The sequence below is a fragment of the Notolepis coatsorum genome (genome assembly GCF_963971535.1).
Source record: "Notolepis coatsorum genome assembly, chromosome: 14".
NCBI classification, from domain to species: Eukaryota; Metazoa; Chordata; class Actinopteri; order Aulopiformes; family Paralepididae; genus Notolepis; species Notolepis coatsorum.
This window is the reverse complement of record NC_140178.1, coordinates 92,675,130-92,695,016: the sequence shown is the minus strand read 5'-3', so window position 1 is coordinate 92,695,016 and position 19,887 is coordinate 92,675,130. Positions and strand designations below refer to the sequence as shown.

At 47.0% G+C, this 19,887-nt stretch overlaps 1 protein-coding gene across 1 annotated transcript in view; it reads left to right on the top strand.

Moving 5' to 3' along the window:
• wizb (WIZ zinc finger b) overlaps window positions 1-19,887 on the top strand; it is a 62,139-nt gene that overhangs the window by 17,344 nt on the left and 24,908 nt on the right. The window contains 5 exon segments of the mRNA XM_084329208.1: window positions 7,940-8,515; window positions 9,575-10,030; window positions 12,384-12,878; window positions 13,882-14,457; window positions 14,987-15,198. Coding sequence (XP_084185334.1) covers window positions 7,940-8,515; window positions 9,575-10,030; window positions 12,384-12,878; window positions 13,882-14,457; window positions 14,987-15,198 — 2,315 coding nt within the window.

Sequence of the window (19,887 nt, the reverse complement as noted above, 5' to 3'; positions counted from 1 at the left end):
CGCTGCGTTTTGAATGAGTTGAAGAGGCTTGGTGGCAGTGGCCGGGAGGCCAGCTAGCAGTGCGTTGCAGTAGTCGAGGCGGGAGATGACTGTTGATTGGACGAGGAGTTGGGTGGCTTCATTTGTCAGGAAGGGGCGTATCCTTCTGACGTTGCTCAGGAGGAATCTGCAGGTTCTGGTTGTCGCTGCGATGTGAGCAGAGAAGTTCAACTGGTCGTCGAGGACAACACCAAGGTTCTTGGCGGTCTGGGACGCGGTCACAGATGCATTCTCGACTGTGATGGAGAGGTCGGTCAGGGGGGAGGATTTGGCCGGCAGGTGGAGCAAATCTGTTTTGCCTAGGTTCAGTTTTTTTTTTTTTTACTTAATTTTTTAGCATTTTTAATCGCTTTTCTGGTCAAGCATGACCGACAGAAACAGGTTGAAACGGGATATAGAGCAGGGGAAGACATTCTGATAAATGACGGCGGGTCCGGGAATCGAACTCGTGTCCACCAGATCCGTGACGCAGCACGGTTTTCCCCGACGCAGAAATAGTGCCGAGATATGCGGTATGCGGAGATATGCGGAGGTGGTTGGTCGTCATCCAGGCGGAGATGTCGGACAGACAGGCCGAGATCCGCTCAGAGACGTGGATATCTGAGGGAGGGAAGGAGAGGAAGAGTTGAGTATCATCGGCATAACATTGATATGAGAAGCCATGAGACGTGATAATGTTACCCAGTGATTCAGTGTAGAGAGAGAAGAGAAGGGGTCCTAGGACCGAGCCCTGGGGGACACCCGTCCGCAGGGGGCGGGTGGCCGACAGAGTCCCTCTCCATGACACTTGGTAGGAGCGGTCGTTGAGGTATGATGTCAGCCATGTCAGCGCAGATCCAGCCACTCCCATTCCTGCGAGGGCCGCGAGGAGGATCTGATGGTTGACTGTGTCGAAGGCTGCAGATAGATCTAGGAGAATCAGGACAGAGGAGAGGCCTTTCGCTTTTGCTAAGTGAAGTGCCTCTGTTACCGCAATGAGGGCCGTTTCTGTGGAGTGGCCAGTCCGGAAGCCAGACTGATTGGGGTCTAGGAGGTCATTCTGTAAGAGATAAGCAGTAAGTTGGTTGGATACAGCACGTTCAAGTGTTTTAGAAAGGAAGGAGAGAAGAGAGACAGGACGATAGTTGCCTATGACGGTGGGGTTCAGGGTTGGTTTTTATATGAGGGGCGTGACTCTGGCTTGTTTTAGGGAGTTGGGGACCACCCCCGAGTTGAGTGAGGAGTTGATGGTTGCAGTTAGGAATGGGAGGATGTCCGGTGCTATGGTCTGGAGGAGTGGAGAGGGTAGCTGGTCCAGCTGGCATGTAGTCGGACGGTTCGACGTTACCAGTGTCAGGGTCTCGGCTTCTGTAATGGGAGAGAAAGATGACAGAGTGAAGGATGAGGTTCTCGATTCAGTGTTTGGGATGGGTGGGGGTTGGGAGAAGGAGCTGCGGATGTTCTCCACTTTTTCCTCAAAGAAGATCGCAAAGTCTTCGGCAGAAAAAGATGAGGGAGGAGGGGGTGGGGGGGGAGTGAGGAGGGAGGACATGGTAGCATGCAGTTTGCGAAGATTCTTGGCAGAGGCCTCGATCCTATGGTGAAAGAAAGAAGCTTTGGCATTAGTAATGGTTTTGGAGAATGTTAACAAGAGGTTGTGATATGTGTCGATGTCAGCAGTGAGGCGTGACTTTCTATACTTCCTCTCAGCCGCTCTCAGGACCTGTCTTTGTTCTCTCACTGCATCCGTCAGCCATGGACTGGGTGGGGAACGGCGGGCAGGTTTCTCAACGAGGGGACAGAGCTTGTCGAAGAAGGTTTGCAAGGGCTGAGAGGAGGGTGGAGGTTGCCATCTCTGTGGGGAGAGCAGAGAAGGTGTCACTCAAAGGTAGAGCGGATATTATGTCAGAGGAGAGGGTGGAGGGGGATAGGGAGGGCAGGTTGCGTCTGAGTGAGACGGTTTGAGTTGGGGTGAAGACCTTTCGGTTAAGCATGAGAGTTAGTGAGGATATGAAGGAATGGTCAGATACATGTAGGGGAGTTACCGTGGTGTTAATGATGCTGGAGTTACGGGAAAATATGAGATCCAAGGAGTTGCCTGCTTTGTGGGTGGGAGGCATGGCAGTGGGAGTCAGGTCAAATTGTTGTAGGAGGGAGACCACTGGGACCGACTGAGATGAGTCAGGCAGGTTGAAGTCTCCCAATAGAAGGAGAGGGGTACCATCTTCCGGTAAGGAGCTTAGAAGCATGTCCAGCTCATCTGTGAAGTGATCGAGGGGACCTGGAGGGCGATAGAGTGTAACAATGGTGAGATTGAAAGGATTAGAACACAAGCCTGAGATGAGAGTAGTGAGAGGACGCTGGCGCTCATCTGTTCGCCGCTTCTCCTACGTCTCTAAGTTTTAAGTTTTTACCTGCTTTTTACCTGCTTTTTAGCTTTCTTTTAGACAAATTTACACGACTAAACGTTAGATTTATTTAGTTTTAAGTGTTTACCTGCTTTCTAGCTTTCTTTTAGACAAAGTTACATGACTAAACGTTAGATTGCTTCAAAGCGTCTTACCTTGGGATTTACTTTTGTGCACGGTTTTCGACTGATCTGACGGCTACCGATCACCAGCCGCCTGCCGGTCGGTCCCTCTCCCTCCCGACGACCCGATCCTCCTGTGTTCCATCTGGAGTCTCAGCTCTCCTGTTCCTCCCCCGGACTTCCATTCGCCTCCTGCCATGCTATGGTCCGTCTGGCTACTAGCACTCCAACTCTCCGCACCAAACATCAGTTCTCCGTGGCTAACAGTTAGCATTTGGCTAACTGCGTCGGCGCCCAGTATGTTGAAATACTCCATCCCGCAACTCCTGAGTCTCAACAACCACAACTTTCCAACGTTCGGCACACTCATAAAACAACTTGGACTTCTCCGCCGGCCTCGCTACATCCACAGAAGCACTCAGAGGAAGTTTGTTTACTCTCAGTTTGGACACCCAACTATCCCATCCATCTGCTCAGCTGATCGCCGTGTCGCACATCTGACGCGTCATCAGATCTCTGTTACAGCCGGCGCTAGTAGCTCGGGAAACCCCGCGAGACCTCTGCAGAATAGTATGGGGAGTATCGCGAGAGCAATACTAGCAAAGGATTTTAGAAAACGTGGAGTGGATTTTAGCTTACTCCGGCCCTTACAACGACACACTCCCAGCACTCCTGCCCCTGTTCACATGACCAGTTTTGCTCTCCTCAACACTCGGTCCCTCAACAACAAATCCCACTACATCAATGACATCATCTTGGACCATAAATTTGACTTTACCTGCCTTGTCGAGACTTGGCAGATACCAAATGAGTTCCTAACACTCAACCAGGCCACCCCACCAGGCTACACATATCTACAACAACCCCGTGTTGGTAAGCGGGGTGGTGGACTTGCTGTTCTCCATCGTACCTGTTTCAAGGTTAAGGCTGTCCCCACCCCTCCTGCTACATCATTTGAATGCCTTGCCTTCAAACTGCTTGGCCCCCAGCCTCTGCTTGTCATCCTGATCTACCGTCCCCCCCCTCCCTCCCCTGTGTTTATTTCAGAATTATCTGACCTACTCACCTCTGTCAGCTCATCCATCTCCTCAATTCTCCTCCTTGGCGACTTCAACATTCACGTTGACAACATCACCGCCTCCGACGACCTCCTGTCCCTCCTTGACTGCCACAATCTCACCCAGCATGTAGATTTCCCCACCCACACCAGAGGCCACATACTGGACCTGGTGTGTTCCACCGAGACCATCACTCCCTCCAATCTCAGTGGCGTGGACCTCCACGTTGCTGATCATCTTGCCGTCAAGTTCTCAGTTTCTCTCCCCTCCTCCCCTGGCCGCCCACAGCGCCCCATGACGTACAGGAACACAAAAAACATCACCCCCACTGACCTCACCAACGCCCTGAGCTCCCACCTCGCTCATGATCCTCAGCTGCTCTCAACCACTGAGTTGGTGAACACCTACAACACAGCCTTAGCTGCCACCCTGGACTCCCTCGCACCCCTCAAAACCCGCACTGTCACATTTACACACTCCGCCCCCTGGTACACCCCTGAGCTCCGCTCCATGAAAGCCAAGGGCCGCCAGTTGGAGAGGCGCTGCAGGAAAACAGGCTTCGCTGTCCATGCCCAGGCCTACTCTGACCACATCATTTCCTACAGACTCGCCCTCACCCAAACCAAGTCCTCCTTCTACTCCTATATCATATTCAAAGGCCAAGGGAATTCCAAAGCCCTTTTCTCCACCATCACCAAACTCCTCAAGCCCCCCGACAACCCCCTCCAGACCACCTCCTCTGATCTCTGCAACAGATTCACGGAATTCTTCCAAAACAAAATCGACGCCATCTACCAGCAGCTCCAGTCTACTCCTGTGTCCCCCACACCTCCGGTTGCTAAACATGACCCTCTGCCCCATCCCACCCACTCCTTTTCATCCTTCTCCCTGGTGGACACCGACTCCATTACGAAGCTGGTGTCGGGCTCTAAATCTTCCACCTGCTCTCTGGACCCTATGCCCACCACCCTGGTGAAGGCTGGCCTGCCTGCCCTCTGCCCTCTCATGGTAGACATCATTAATTCATCCCTGTCCACTGGCTCCGTCCCTGCTGACTTAAAGGTGGCAGCAGTCACCCCAATTCTAAAAAAACCAGGTCTGGACCCCGATAACCTCAACAACTTCCGCCCCATCTCAAACCTCCCCTTCCTCAGCAAGGTCCTCGAGCGCGCAGTAGCCGCCCAGCTACAGAGTCACATGGCCTACCATGACCTGTTTGAACCACTCCAGTCTGGGTTCAGGGCTAAACACAGCACCGAGACCGCCCTGATCAAGGTGACAAATGACCTCCTCATGGCTGCTGATGCTGGCAACATCAACATCCTCATCCTCCTGGACCTCTCAGCTGCCTTCGACACCATCTCACACTCAATCCTCCTAGACCGCCTGGAAAGTGTCCTTGGCATCACTGGTACCCCCTTGTCCTGGTTCACATCCTACCTCACCAACAGGTGGCAGTATGTTTCCCTCGGGGGCTCCAGGTCAGCTCCAGCACTTGTTAAACAGGGTGTTCCCCAGGGTTCGGTGCTAGGTCCGCTCCTTTTTATGATTTACCTCCTCCCACTCGGTGACATCATAAGGAAACACGGCCTCCACTTCCACTTCTATGCAGACGACACACAGCTTTACCTCCACACCAAACCCTCGGCCCCCCTTCCTCCCCCCTCCCTCACTGCCTGCCTCCAGGACATAAAAACATGGATGACCACCAATTTCCTTCAACTCAATAGTAAGAAGACCGAACTCATAGTTGTAGCCTCCCCAGCCCTCCTCCAAAAGATAGACCACCTTGTTCTCTCCGTGGATGGCTACTCCATCTGCCCCTCCACAGAGGTAAGGAACCTGGGCGTAATACTGGACTCCACCCTCTCATTTCACCCTCACGTCAAGTCTGTCACCAGATCCGCCTTCTTCCACCTCAGAACCATCTCCCGCCTCCGCCCCTCACTCTCCGACACCTCAGCGGAAACACTCATTCACGCCTTCATCACTTCCCGCCTCGACTACTGTAACGGAATCCTTCTTGGTGCCTCCAAGAAGGTTCTGGATCGCTTACAGTACGTCCAAAACTCTGCTGCAAGGGTCCTCACGCGCACCAAACCCTGGCAGCACATCACCCCCACCCTGCAAAAACTCCACTGGCTCCCCATCAACTACCGAATCCCCTACAAGATCCTCCTCCTCACCTACAAATCCCTGCACGGGTTGGCCCCTTCCTACCTGACCAACCTACTCCACCCCTACACTCCAGCACGTGGCCTCCGATCCTCCAACTCCGACCTCCTCACCATCCCCCGCACCAGGCGTTCCACACTGGGAGACCGAGCTTTCGCTGCAGCTGCCCCCAGACTGTGGAACTCCCTCTCCCCCCTCATCCGAGGCTCTGACACCATCAACCTCTTCAAAACCAAGCTAAAAACCCACCTATTCACACTTGCCTTCACGCAACACGGCCCCGCCCCCAAGTAGCCCACCCCTGACTTTTTTTAAGCCATAGATTCCGTTGTTTTGTTTTGTTGTTTGTTTGTTTGTTAATTTCAACCACTTCAGCCAATTGGACAGAACTTGCCTCCTTTTTATTTTTTATCTCTTATCTTATTTGTTTTTTCTTGTTGTTACTATACACAGATCTTTTATGTATTTTATTATATTTATTCTCAATTTGATCTTATTTTTATTTTTTTCCATCCTTTCCTTGTACAGTGTCCTTGAGTCTGAGAAAGGCGCTTCTCTCTTAAAATTCAATCTATTATTATTATTATTATTATTATTATTAGAGACAGATACTGTGTGATATTCGAGGGAGGAGAGTGACAGTTCTGGGAGTTGTGTTAGGTTTGTAGCCCATGAAGGAGATGTCATGAGGCCAGTGCCTCCACCCCATCTGGAGGGTCGAGGTGTGTGAGTGAAGTTATAGTTTGTAGATAATGCTGCAGGTGTTGATGAGTTATTGGGGGTTATCCAGGTCTCAGTTAGAGCCAGGAGCTGCAGATTTTGACTATGGGCGTAGGCAGTAATGAAGTCTTTCTTGACTGCTGATTGACAATTCCATAAGCCTCCCCATACTGTGACAGGTGTATTAGTGGCTGTAGGAGGGTAGGAGAGATTAGCCGGGTTGCTAGCAAACTGGCGTGGATGGGTTGAATCTGTTCTGGAGGAGCAGATTGTGGATATAGGTATGAGGCACATTGTGGTGTCAATAGTGGCAGGGAGAAGGTTGTAGGGAGGAAGCGAGATAGTAGGGAAATAGCAGAGTGGGAGGGAAATATAGGATTATGGTGTACTTAGCACTGGGTGGATAGCACTGGGTGGATCGGTGGATCCCTCGGCGGATAACTCCAGGAAAACTCCTCCTCTTTCGTTTCTCGACGCTTCGCTGACGCTAAGCCAGCAAGTCTTTAAATCACTATCACTAATTACTGATGAGTGACACCTGCAGCAAAAGGCCACACCTCCAGTTTCTGTCAGCTGGGTGAAACTAATTACAAACAATTTCCACAACACAATTTAGTCACACACTTAAAAATGATGTACACAGTATTATTCAGTTAAAAGATCCTACCCTCTCTGCTGTTGTCATCAGAATGATTCCAACAGAGAAAAAGCTGGTATTTAACAAAAAAAGAAACTGTCACAAGTGCCCACTTAACTACAAAAGCCACATGCACAAAGGCCACACCTCCAGTTTCTGTCAACTGGGTGAAACTAATTACAAACAATTTCCACAACACAATTTAGTCACACACTTCAAAATGATGTACACAGTATTATTCAGTTAAAAGATCCTACCCTCTCTGCTGTTGTCATCAGAATGATTCCAACAGAGAAAAAGCTGGTATTTAACAAAAAAAAACGGTCACAAGTGCCCACTTAACTACAAAAGCCACATGCACAAAGGCCACACCTCCAGTTTCTGTCAGCTGGGTGAAACTAATTACAAACAATTTCCACAACACAATTTAGTCACACACTTCAAAATGATGTACACAGTATTATTCAGTTAAAATATCCTACCCTCTCTGCTGTTGTCATCAGCCTATAGCTTAAAACTCGTGTTTTTGCCCAACAGCTAGGCTAGTAGTCCGTATCCGCTTCCATTCATTTGTGCTAAGCTATGGGCTAGCTTGCAGCCGGATAGCTTTCTACTGAACACACAGAGAGGAAATGGGTATCTATCTTCCTGTCTGACTCTAGAGAAGACCATAAGCGCATTTCCAATAATGTGGGCGTGTTCCTTTAACACTCTTACTTATGTTAGAAAATCTTCGTCTGAAGGATTCCGTTCTCAGCCTCCTGGTCTCCCCTCACCTTGCCGTCCTCTGCTCTGTTTCAGTCCCCGACCTCCTGAAGTGCGAGGTGTGCGGTGCCCGCTTCGAGACGAGGCGCGGCCTGTCGAGCCACGCCCGCTCGCACCTGCGTCAGCTGGGCATCTGCGTGTCGGAGAGCAGCGGGGCGCCCATCGACCTCCTCTACCAGATCGCCAAGGAGCGCGGCTCGGACGGCGAGTTCCCCCCGGCCCTCCCCCGGCCGCCTTCGGACAGGAAGCCGCCCTCCCCTGCGGCTCCGCAGAAGGACGAACCCTTCGAGGACATGGAGCTGGAGGAGAAGCCGGTCCTCCTCTCGTTCCTGGCTAAAGCCCGACCTCCGTCTTCCTCCTCCACCCCGACCCCCCGCTCCCCCTGTGCCTCCCCGCCTCCCTCGGGCCTCCTGGGGCGAGCCTACTCCCCCTCCTCGGTGGTGAGGAAAGCGCCCATCTCCTCCCTCCTCCCCGTGTCCTCTCCCCTGCGCTCGCCGGACCACAGGCCCGGGGGGATGAAGGGTGTGACCTCTAACCTCTCGGCCCGCGCCACGCTCACCACGACCAAACCGTTCTGGGCGCCACAGGAAAGCGACGCCCCTCTCAACCTCAGTAAGTGCCTGTGTTACAGCTACAGTCTGTTACAGCTACAGTCTGTTACACCTACAGTCTGTTACAGCTACAGTCTGTTACACCTACAGTCTGTTACACCTATAGTCTGTTACACCTACAGTCTGTTACATCTGTTACAGTCTGTTACAGCTACAATAATAAAAAGAGTATGATAGAATAGAGTAAAATAGTGCAATAGTGCAGTGCAATAAGTAGTAGAATAGAATAGACATGAAATGAGCATATAAAGTGGAGACATATAAAATCAGTTTTTTTTCTTACAGTGCAATAAAATAGTTCTGGAAGTAGGCTAATAACTAACGCTATAGGCTAGGATGGTGAAGTTTGCATGCATGTAGGCACTGCCAGCACGGGTCCACCATCCGGAGAACTCTGAATGTCTCGGTTGATTACAGCACGCACTGAGGAATATACTGCTTCAGTGGACTCCATTCACCATCAACATCGATTGGACATCCACATTAATAAAAAAAGAAAGGGGCGAAATTCCCCTTTAAATGTTGAACTGTGTATTATTGCTGATCTCGCTGGAACCCTGGAGGATCAGCTGCTGTGCACACGGTGCTCACCGGTTCAGATACATACATCTATTGTGTGAAAGAAACAAGACGAGGCAAGCTTGGTTAAGCTGGACTGACAGTCACGCATGTTTAAACAGCGGGGAGTCAGTCAGCTGCCAACATTGGCCGGTTCCCCCGGGGCAAAGAAATCACACACAAAATATATACTTGTACCTCCCAGAATTTCACAGTGTAACTTTAAAAACGAGTTCCGTTCCTTCAGGGGCGACAGTGGCTCAGGAGGTAGAGCGGTCGTCTGGTAGTCAGAAGGTTCCTTGGTTCCCAGCATGTCCTTGAGCAAGACACTTAGCCCCTAACTGCTCCCGATGAGCAGGTCGGCTCCTTGCACGGTTCGCCTCCGCCATCGGTGTGTGAATGTGTGAGTGAACGGGTGAATGTGAGGAACAAAAATTGTAAAGCACTTTGGATAAAAGGGCTTATATATAAACGCACCGTTTACCTTCTCTCCTCTGTGCAGCGTTAGAGGTGGATCCCAACAAGGACATTATCTGTCAGCTGTGTGGCGCTTGGTTTGAGACGCGGAAGGGCCTCTCCAGCCACGCTCGAGCCCACCTGAGACACTTTGGCGTGGAGTACTCGGAATCCAAGGGTTCTCCCATCGACCTCCTCAACCAGCTCATCCACACAGACGACTTCAAGCACAAGGCCGGCGGCATGCTGCAGCCCGCGACTCCCGCGGAACCGCGCCGGGGCCTGGCGGCCACACTGTCCCCCGCCAAGCACTCTCTCTTCATCCCCTCTTCCTCCTCCTCGCACCTCCTCTACAAGGTGGCCACGCTGGGAGGTGGGCCCGCGTCCAAAGCTACCTCTTCCTCCGTCGCGCGTCTGCTGGGTCCGCCCGCCAAGCGCTCCAAGGCTTCCTCTATGCAGGTTTTCCGTCTGAGCAGCGGAGAACTCATGGCCCTGCCACACAGTGAGTGCTCCACCACGTCCAGGACCCCCACACTGATACACATTAGGCTGTGGACCCCCACATTGATATACATTAGGCTGTGGCCCTCACACTGATACACATTAGGCTGTGGACCCCCACATTGATATACATTAGGATGTGGACCCCCACACTGATATACATTAGGCTGTGGACCCCCACATTGATACACATTAGGCTGTGGCCCCCACACTGATATACATTAGGCTGTGGACCCCCACACTGATACACATTAGGCTGTGGACCCCACACTGATACACATTAGGCTGTGGCCCCCACACTGATACACATTAGGCTGTGACCCCCACACTGATACACATTAGGCTGTGGACCCCACACTGATACACATTAGGCTGTGGACCCCCACACTGATACACATTAGGCTGTGGCCCCCACACTGATACACATTAGGCTGTGGCCCCCACACTGATACACATTAGGCTGTGGACCCCACACTGATACACATTAGGATGTGGACCCCCACACTGATACACATTAGGCTGTGGCCCCCCACACTGATACACATTAGGCTGTGGCCCCCACATTGATATACATTAGGCTGTAGACCCCCACATTGATACACATTAGGCTGTGGACCCCCACATTTATATACATTAGGCTGTGGACCCCACACTGATACGCATTAGGATGTGGACCCCCACACTGATATACATTAGGCTGTGGCCCCCACACTGATATACATTAGGCTGTGGACCCCCACATTGATACACATTAGGCTGTGGACCCCCACACTGATACACATTAGGCTGTGGACCCCCACACTGATATACATTAGGCTGTGGACCCCCACATTGATACACATTAGGCTGTGGCCCCCACACTGATATACATTAGGCTGTGGACCCCCACATTGATACACATTAGGCTGTGGACCCCCACATTGATATACATTAGGCTGTGGCCCCCACATTGATATACATTAGGCTGTGGCCCCCACATTGATACGCATTAGGCTGTGGACCCCCACATTGATACACATTAGGCTGTGGCCCCCACATTGATATACATTAGGCTGTGGACCCCACATTGATACACATTAGGCTGTGGCCCCCACATTGATACGCATTAGGCTGTGGACCCCCACATTGATACACATTAGGCTGTGGCCCCCACATTGATATACATTAGGCTGTGGCCCCCACATTGATACACATTAGGCTGTGGACCCCCACATTGATACACATTAGGCTGTGGACCCCCACATTGATATACATTAGGCTGTGGACCCCCACATTGATACACATTAGGCTGTGGCCCCCACATTGATACACATTAGGCTGTGGCCCCCACATTGATACACATTAGGCTGTGGCCCCCACATTGATATACATTAGGATGTGGACCCCACATTGATATACATTAGGATGTGGACCCCCACATTGATACACATTAGGCTGTGGCCCCCACATTGATATACATTAGGATGTGGACCCCCACATTGATACACATTAGGCTGTGGACCCCCACATTGATATACATTAGGCTGTGGCCCCCACATTGATATACATTAGGATGTGGACCCCCACATTGATACACATTAGGCTGTGGACCCCCGTTGGAGAAGATTTAGTCTCTGGGACCCCCATTTGTGAATATATTTGTTGCTAGATACGAGTTAATCTAGAATTCCATAACTGTTGTTGTGGAGATAACAGGAGTGTGTGAAACCTATTTCACTCTTATATATCCTCTCATTGGGCTAACTTCTAGTGAATCAAATCGTGAAGTTAAAGGTGCTAAAAGTTGTATGTATAGTAATCGTGAAAAAAAAGCTTTTATAAAGGTTCAGAATAAAAGTATTGCTTTCCCCCAAAAAATTATATTCATCCATTAATGAATTTATAATTTAAAACATTTTGGCGGGTCCAAAATTAATGTTGTTGTTTACATGTTGCATGCATGTATCCCCCTCACTTCCCATGTTCCCATGTGGAATGGCCTTGATTGGATAAATGACATGCTGGTGCTCTAGTGCGACATCTAGTGGCTGAATGTTATCTATATCACCTTTAACCATTTCACTGCCACAGTACACTACCAAATGGTTAACCCTTTCACTGCGACAATACAGAAGGTTAACCCTTTCACTGCCACATGACAAAGGGTTAACCCTTTCACTACCACACTACAGAAGGTTAACCTTTCACTACCACACTACAGACAGTAAGTGTGGTAGTGAAAGGTTAACCTTCTGTAGTGTGGTAGTGAAAGGGATAAACCGATTCCCAGTTGTCCCTGGACCCCTCGTTGAGAACCACTGTCGTAGGGTTTACATTTGACCCTTCAAATCAATTTATCTTCTCTCCTTATACAGACGAACCTCTGAAGGAGATCGGCTGTGAGTTCTGCGGCGAGTACTTTGAGAACCGCAAAGGCCTCTCCAGCCACGCCCGCTCGCACCTGCGCCAGATGGGCATCACGGAGTGGTCTGTGAATGGCTCCCCGATCGACACCCTGAGGGAGATCATCACGCGACGAGGTCTTCCCTGTGCCCTGCCTCTGAAACCCCTCAAGACCCCACCTCCGTCCTCCCCGGGACCTCCTCGCTCCCCTCTGTCTTCCTCCTCCTCTTCTCTCCTGGGCCGTCTTCCCTTTGCCTTCGCCCGGCCCTCGAGTCCCCAGAGCACGGTGTGTAAGCTGAGCCTGGCCCCGGCGTCTTCCTCTGCCTCGCTGATCCTCAAGCTGAAGCCAGAGCCGGTGCAGCTGGAGGTCACCATGCCCAGCGCCGCGGGGGGGTCCGGGGGGTTCAACTCTGAGCTCCTCAACTACAGCTGGAGCGGCTCGGACAATCTGTTCCCCCTCAACTTGGGTTAGTCCATAACATCATCTCAGCGAGACTTAGATGCAAAGTCTCCAATGAGTTATTTACGAGTTTATATATAAACGTATTCATGGAACATCTAATCTAAGTCGCAGAGGTCATCTTTTGTTGGTAAATTCAATTGGAATCAAAGAAAAGAGAAAAAAATAAATCCCTTTTTATGTTTTAAATAGTGCTGTCAGGCGATTAACATTTTTTATCTAATTAATTACAGGATTTGTAATGAATTAATCTAATTAATCGCATTTGAATCGCATAACCATTTTATGCCTGATATTCTGTATTCTATAATCATATTTCAAATTGCATGTGTCCGGATGGCAGAATTCAGTACTGTATCTACAAACCTTCTGTTTAATCATCTTCCATCTATTAATTTGCTTAGATTTTTCAGGTCTGGTCAATTTGAGCATGGTGTTATTCACAGTCAAAGATAATAAAAAAAATGTATTGATATTCTCATTTGGTTCATTACAATTTACTCAAAATAAAATTTTCATTCAATCAATCACCGCGCAGATTGATTGATTGAATGAAAATGTTATTAACAGATTGCAGAATGGGTATAATACAGTACGGCTCAATACACACAATTGTTAAGGGGATGCAGATCAGAGAAAGACTTTCGTCTTGTTTACATCAGGGTCCCCCATTTTCAATTCATAATGAATTGTAAGTAAGGGTGCAACTTGCACCGTGCAATCCATTCTTTGTGGATCTATAGCCCACAGTATTTCTGACACTGGGAATACATTCCCTGACATTCATAGATTCATAGACCATATTAAAAAAAAGTCTGTAAATGTGTATTCTACATTCTTATGGAATGAATTAGATAAAAAAAAATTTCTTCTTTTTTTGTAATAAATTTTTAGTTAATTTTCATAACGCGATAATTTGCTGTGTAATTAATTTATCTAATTAACGCGATAAACTGACAGCCCTAGTTTTAAAATGTCCTTCTCGTCTCTCTTCTTGTCCCTCTCTTTAGCCATGGCCCATGAAGTGGAACCGACCAGGGACATCCGCTGTGAGTTCTGCGGGGAGTACTTTGAGAATCGAAAAGGCCTCTCCAGCCACGCCCGCTCACACCTGCGCCAGATGGGCATCACGGAGTGGTCTGTGAACGGCTCCCCCATCGACACCCTGAGGGACATCATGCACAAGATAGGCGCCTCCTCCCCTCCGGGCCAAGGGGTGAAGAAGGAGTCCAGCCAGGAGGCCAGCAGCCCTACCTGGGACGACACAGGGGGGCTCGGGGGTGTGGAGGGTTTCCTGGCTTCAGGCTTCCAATCCTCCAAATTTCGCAAATCGCCCATCAACATGCTGCACTCGGGCTCCAGGCTCCATAAGCACGGCCTGGGGCCGGCGGGGCTGTCCGCTACCCCTCCCTCTGGGAAGTTTTTCCGGGTGTCTCAGCTGGGGAAGAGACCTCTGTCGGAGGACACCCGTCAGGTGGAGGCTGCCCAGTCGCCGTCTCATCAACTCAAGACCTTCTCACCTCTCCCACAGGACTTCTCCTTCAAGAGGAAGTCTTCTCCTGACAAGCCTGGAGCAGGACACCAAGGTGGGTCAGCAGCCTTCACAACAAACCGCCACGGATGTCCTTAATTAACCCTTTCACTGCGACAACACAGAAGGTTAACCCTTTCACTGCCACGTGACAAAGGGTTAACGGTTAACCGTCTGTAGTGTGATAGTAAAGGGTTAACCTTCTGTAGTGTGGTAGTGAAAGGGTTAAGGGCACTAAATGCATCTTGTGTTTAGCTGTTCTCAAATGTGCATAACAAAAGGCTCCTCCCCTCTCTTCTCTTCTCTTCTCTCTGCTCCTCTCCTCTCATCCCCTTCCCTCCCTTCCTCTCTCCTCTCCTCCACACTCCCCTCTCTCCTCCTCTCCTCTCCTCTCCTCTCCTCTCCTCTCCTCTCCTCTCCTCTCCTCTCCTCTCCTCTCCTCTCCTCTCCTCTCCTCTCCTCTCCTCTCCTCTCCTCTCTCTCCTCTCCTCTCCTCTCCTCTCCTCTCCTCTCCTCTCCTCTCCTCTCCTCTCCTCTCCTCTCCTCTCCTCTCCTCTCCTCTCCTCTCCTCTCCTCTCCTTCAGACGCCAGCTGTGAGTTGTGTGGGTTTTACTTTGAGAACCGTAAGGCTCTGGCCAGCCATGCGCGAGCCCACCTGCGTCAGTTTGGCGTGACTGAGTGGTGTGTGAACGGGTCCCCCATCGAGACCCTGAGTGCCTGGATGCGCAGCAGACCCCAGAAGGTTCTGGATATGCACAGGAGCTACATGCAGGGCAACCGCTCCACCCCAAAGAAGGTGGGTGGAGAGAGGCCTTGGCTCTCGTGTGTGTGTGTGTGTGTGTGTGTGTGTGTGTGTGTGTGTGTGTGTGGTAGTGTGTTCATAGTATTTCTTCACAGACGTCTCTGTAGGCAAACAGCGGGTGATTAACACTATGGCGACCGGCGGGGCGCGGCGATTTAGGCCTCAGAGGACAGCAGATTGTAAACAAACCGATGTACTTTCTAAGAGCTTTATATATCATTTATAGTATTGCTATCTGTCCATTCTCATTGTCACTTGAGTGCATAAACCGTGCCTTCATAATGGCTTAAAGAAAAAAAAAATCCATCGGTTGGTTGTCATTTTATAGCGTCGTGAATATAAGGTATATCGCACTTTTCGTCTAGGCTTTTCTGCAGGAGACCAAAAAGGCTAAACGTTGGCGCCGTTATATCAAACGCCATTTCTGCTGTATATATACGAATGAAATAAAACAAACTGCGTAGCATCCGGACTATTACAGAGCATCTATGGATGAAATGGGGGCGGCGGGGAACGCTGATTACTATTATTGATTAGCAATACAGTGTGCGTTCAATATAGCATTTTCACTGACCGATAACGTTACGTTATAAAACAATGTCCAATCCAGCTGTAATTTGGGGTAATATTATCCTACCGTCAGGCCATGTGATCGCCGGCAGCATTTCCTCACCAGTCATCGGATTCTGGTAGATCAATATGCACATTGGCTAATCATAAATCCCATTATTCCACGCTGAAAAAAACGCTCGGCAAGCTGATCCAAGATGGAGGGGCTTCGTTTGGAATCAAGGAACTATGATCCGCCCACAGAACTGTACTTGCATTTTCTTTTTAAATTCACATAATGATACTGCAGTGGAGCGATGGCGCCCCTAAGCGGGTCTGGCCGGTACTGCATGTTTCGAAAATCAAATATGTGAAAAGATCCTGCTAGTGGATCGGGTACCTAAGAAGCGTTATAAAATAAGGAATAAAACAATAACAACTCGTCACGTATATACTCGTGGCTCTGGTCCACAACGCTCTTTTTCGAAACACGTATATACTCGTTCTCGGACGCCATAGTGTTAAACAACAGGTGAATATCATCCACCTCCACTGGCTATCAGTCAAGTCCTGCATCAATTTCAAGATCCTCCTCATCACCTACAAATCCCTTCACTCCCTTGCCCCCCGGTACCTAGCTGACCTCCTCCATCCCTACATCCCGCCCCCGGAGGCTGCGGTCCTCGGACTCCGGTCTCCTCTCCATCCCCACCACCAACATCTCATCATATACATCTCATAGCATATCATATACATCTCAATTACATCACATATACATCTCATATACATCTCATATACATCTCATATACATCTCAATTACATCACATATACATCTCATATACATCTCATATACATCACATATACATCTCATATACATCTCATATACATCTCATATACATCACATAGCATAGCATATACAGGGGGAGCTAAATAATAGGAGGGAGGTGGAGAAAATACATTTTCATAAACATATATAAAATATATAAGCACATTACAGGACAGTGTGTATTCCAGCAACAATAGGGACATTACAGGACAGGTTTTAGAGTGATACTATAGTATTGCCTCCCACTGCACCAGTAGCAGTCACCTTGACTCATGTGTTGTGTATTAGACAACACTGTGTGTATGTATTATATTACTCATGTGTTATGTATTATAAACAAGAGTCAATAAGACCCAGCTCACTCAGAATAGAGCTGCATGTCTTGCTCCTCACTGCTCAATGAGGGACAGTGTGGAAGGGATGCATGCCAGGCTGTCAGGGATGAGGGTAGAAGAAAGACTGACATGCAGCCTGACACAATACACAAGAAACATCTGTACCAACCCTCTGAGGTCGGAGCTCCCGTGGGCGGGACAACACCTTCGACGATAAGGTGTCAAAACGGCCTCATTTCGGCGGAGAGGATTTTTAGGTAAAAGAAAATTAGATAAGGGCGGCTAGGTGGTGCAGTGGGCAAGGCACTCACCACCAATGCTGGAGACGCTGGGTTCGAGCCCAGCGCTCCACATTGTTTTCAGTTTGGCTGGTCGTCCGTACTAATACAATTGGCAGTATTAGGGGGAGGGAAAACTGAGGGGTGGGGATCGGACGTTGTGGACAGCGACTCCTACAGGTCGGTTGGTGCGCCTGTGCAGTAGAACCAAGAAGCGATGGGGGCGGTGCCCCTCCAAAGCGCAGACCCCTGACGCTGAAAGTTCGAGCCGCGCAGGTGAAAAGATGCGACGGCTGCTACCTCGAGTACCGGAGGGGACTCGTGCTATGTATGGCTTCGTCCACATTGCAGCCGGCTTGTGGGAGGCAAGAAACAGCGTTCGAGATAGGGGAGGGTTGAATTGGACGATACGAAATTGGGATGGGAGAAAAATAGAAAATGGGAGAAAAAGTGGATACAAAGAAAAGAAAAAAAATTAGATATTCGCAATTTCTATTGCTTTGAAATGTTCTTTATCTGTTTCCTTATTTGCTAAATGTAATACGACTTGTAAATGTGTTAATTATTGTTAACTAGTCCGGCTGTATAATTTCCCTTGCTATTCTAAAGGGACAGACCTGCAGACATAACAGCTACCAAATTTATTTAGAGACATTTGGATCAAGTAGGCTACTTTGTTGGCGGTGTGAAAATATGCAGAGAAAGCTTGATATCTTTAGAAGCGTGTATATCTCCGTAGCATAAAGACAGTGACCTCCGCGTCGGAAGCTCTGATGACTCAGGCTTGGTTTTAAATTGTTTGTGAGATTCATGTGAATTACGCAAAGTGGGGTTATATTACACTGTGTATGTATTATATTACACTGTGTATGTATTATATTACACTGTGTATGTATTATATTACACTGTGTATTATATTACACTGTGTATGTATTATATTACACTATGTATGTATTATATTACACTGTGTATGTATTATATTACACTATGTATGTATTATATTACACTGTGTATGTATTATGTTACACTGTGTATGTATTATATTACACTGTGTATTATATTACACTGTGTATGTATTATATTACACTATGTATGTATTATATTACACTGTGTATGTATTATATTACACTGTGTATGTATTATGTTACTCATGTGTTATTTATTATATTACACTGTGTATGTATTATATTACACTATGTATGTATTATATTACACTGTGTATGTATTATATTACACTGTGTATGTATTATGTTACTCATGTGTTATTTATTATATTACACTATGTATGTATTATATTACACTGTGTATGTATTATATTACACTGTGTATGTATTATATTACACTGTGTATGTATTATATTACACTATGTATGTATTATATTACACTGTGTATGTATTATATTACACTGTGTATGTATTATATTACACTGTGTATTATATTACACTGTGTATGTATTATATTACACTATGTATGTATTATATTACACTGTGTATGTATTATATTACACTGTGTATGTATTATATTACACTATGTATGTATTATATTACACTGTGTATGTATTATATTACACTGTGTATGTATTATATTACACTGTGTATGTATTATATTACACTGTGTATTATATTACACTGTGTATGTATTATATTACACTGTGTATGTATTATATTACACTGTGTATGTATTATGTTACTCATGTGTTATTTATTATATTACACTATGTATGTATTATATATTACACTGTGTATGTATTATATTACTTATGTGTTATGTATTATATTACACTGTATGTATTATATTACTCATGTGTTATTTATTACATTACACTGTGTGTGTATTATATTACACTGTGTATGTATTATATTACTTATGTGTTATGTATTATATTACACTGTATGTATTATATTACTCATGTGTTATTTATTACATTACACTGTGTGTGTATTATATTACACTGTGTATGTATTATGTTACACTGTGTATGTATTATGTTACTCATGTGTTATGTATTATATTACACTGTGTATGTATTATGTTACACTGTGTATGTATTATGTTACTCATGTGTTATTTATTATATTACACTGTGTATGTATTATATTACACTATGTATGTATTATATTACACTGTGTATGTATTATATTACACTGTGTATGTATTATGTTACTCATGTGTTATGTATTATATTATTCATGTGTTATTTATTATATTACACTGTATGTATTATATTATTCGTCTGTTATTTATTATATTACACTATGTATTACATTACACTGTGTATGTATTATATTACTCATGTGTTATTTATTACATTACACTGTATATGTATTATATTACTCATGTGTATATGTATTATATTACACTGTGTATGTATTATATTACTCATGTGTTATTTATTATATTACACTGTATGTATTATATTACTCACGTGTATATGTATTATATTACACTGTGTGTATTATATTACTCACGTGTATATGTATTATATTACACTGTATGTATTATATTACACTGTGTATGTATTATATTACACTGTGTATGTATTATATTACACTGTGTATGTATTATATTACACTGTGTATGTATTATATTACACTGTGTATGTATTATATTACACTGTGTATGTATTATATTACACTGTGTATGTATTATATTACACTGTGTATGTATTATATTACACTGTGTATGTATTATATTA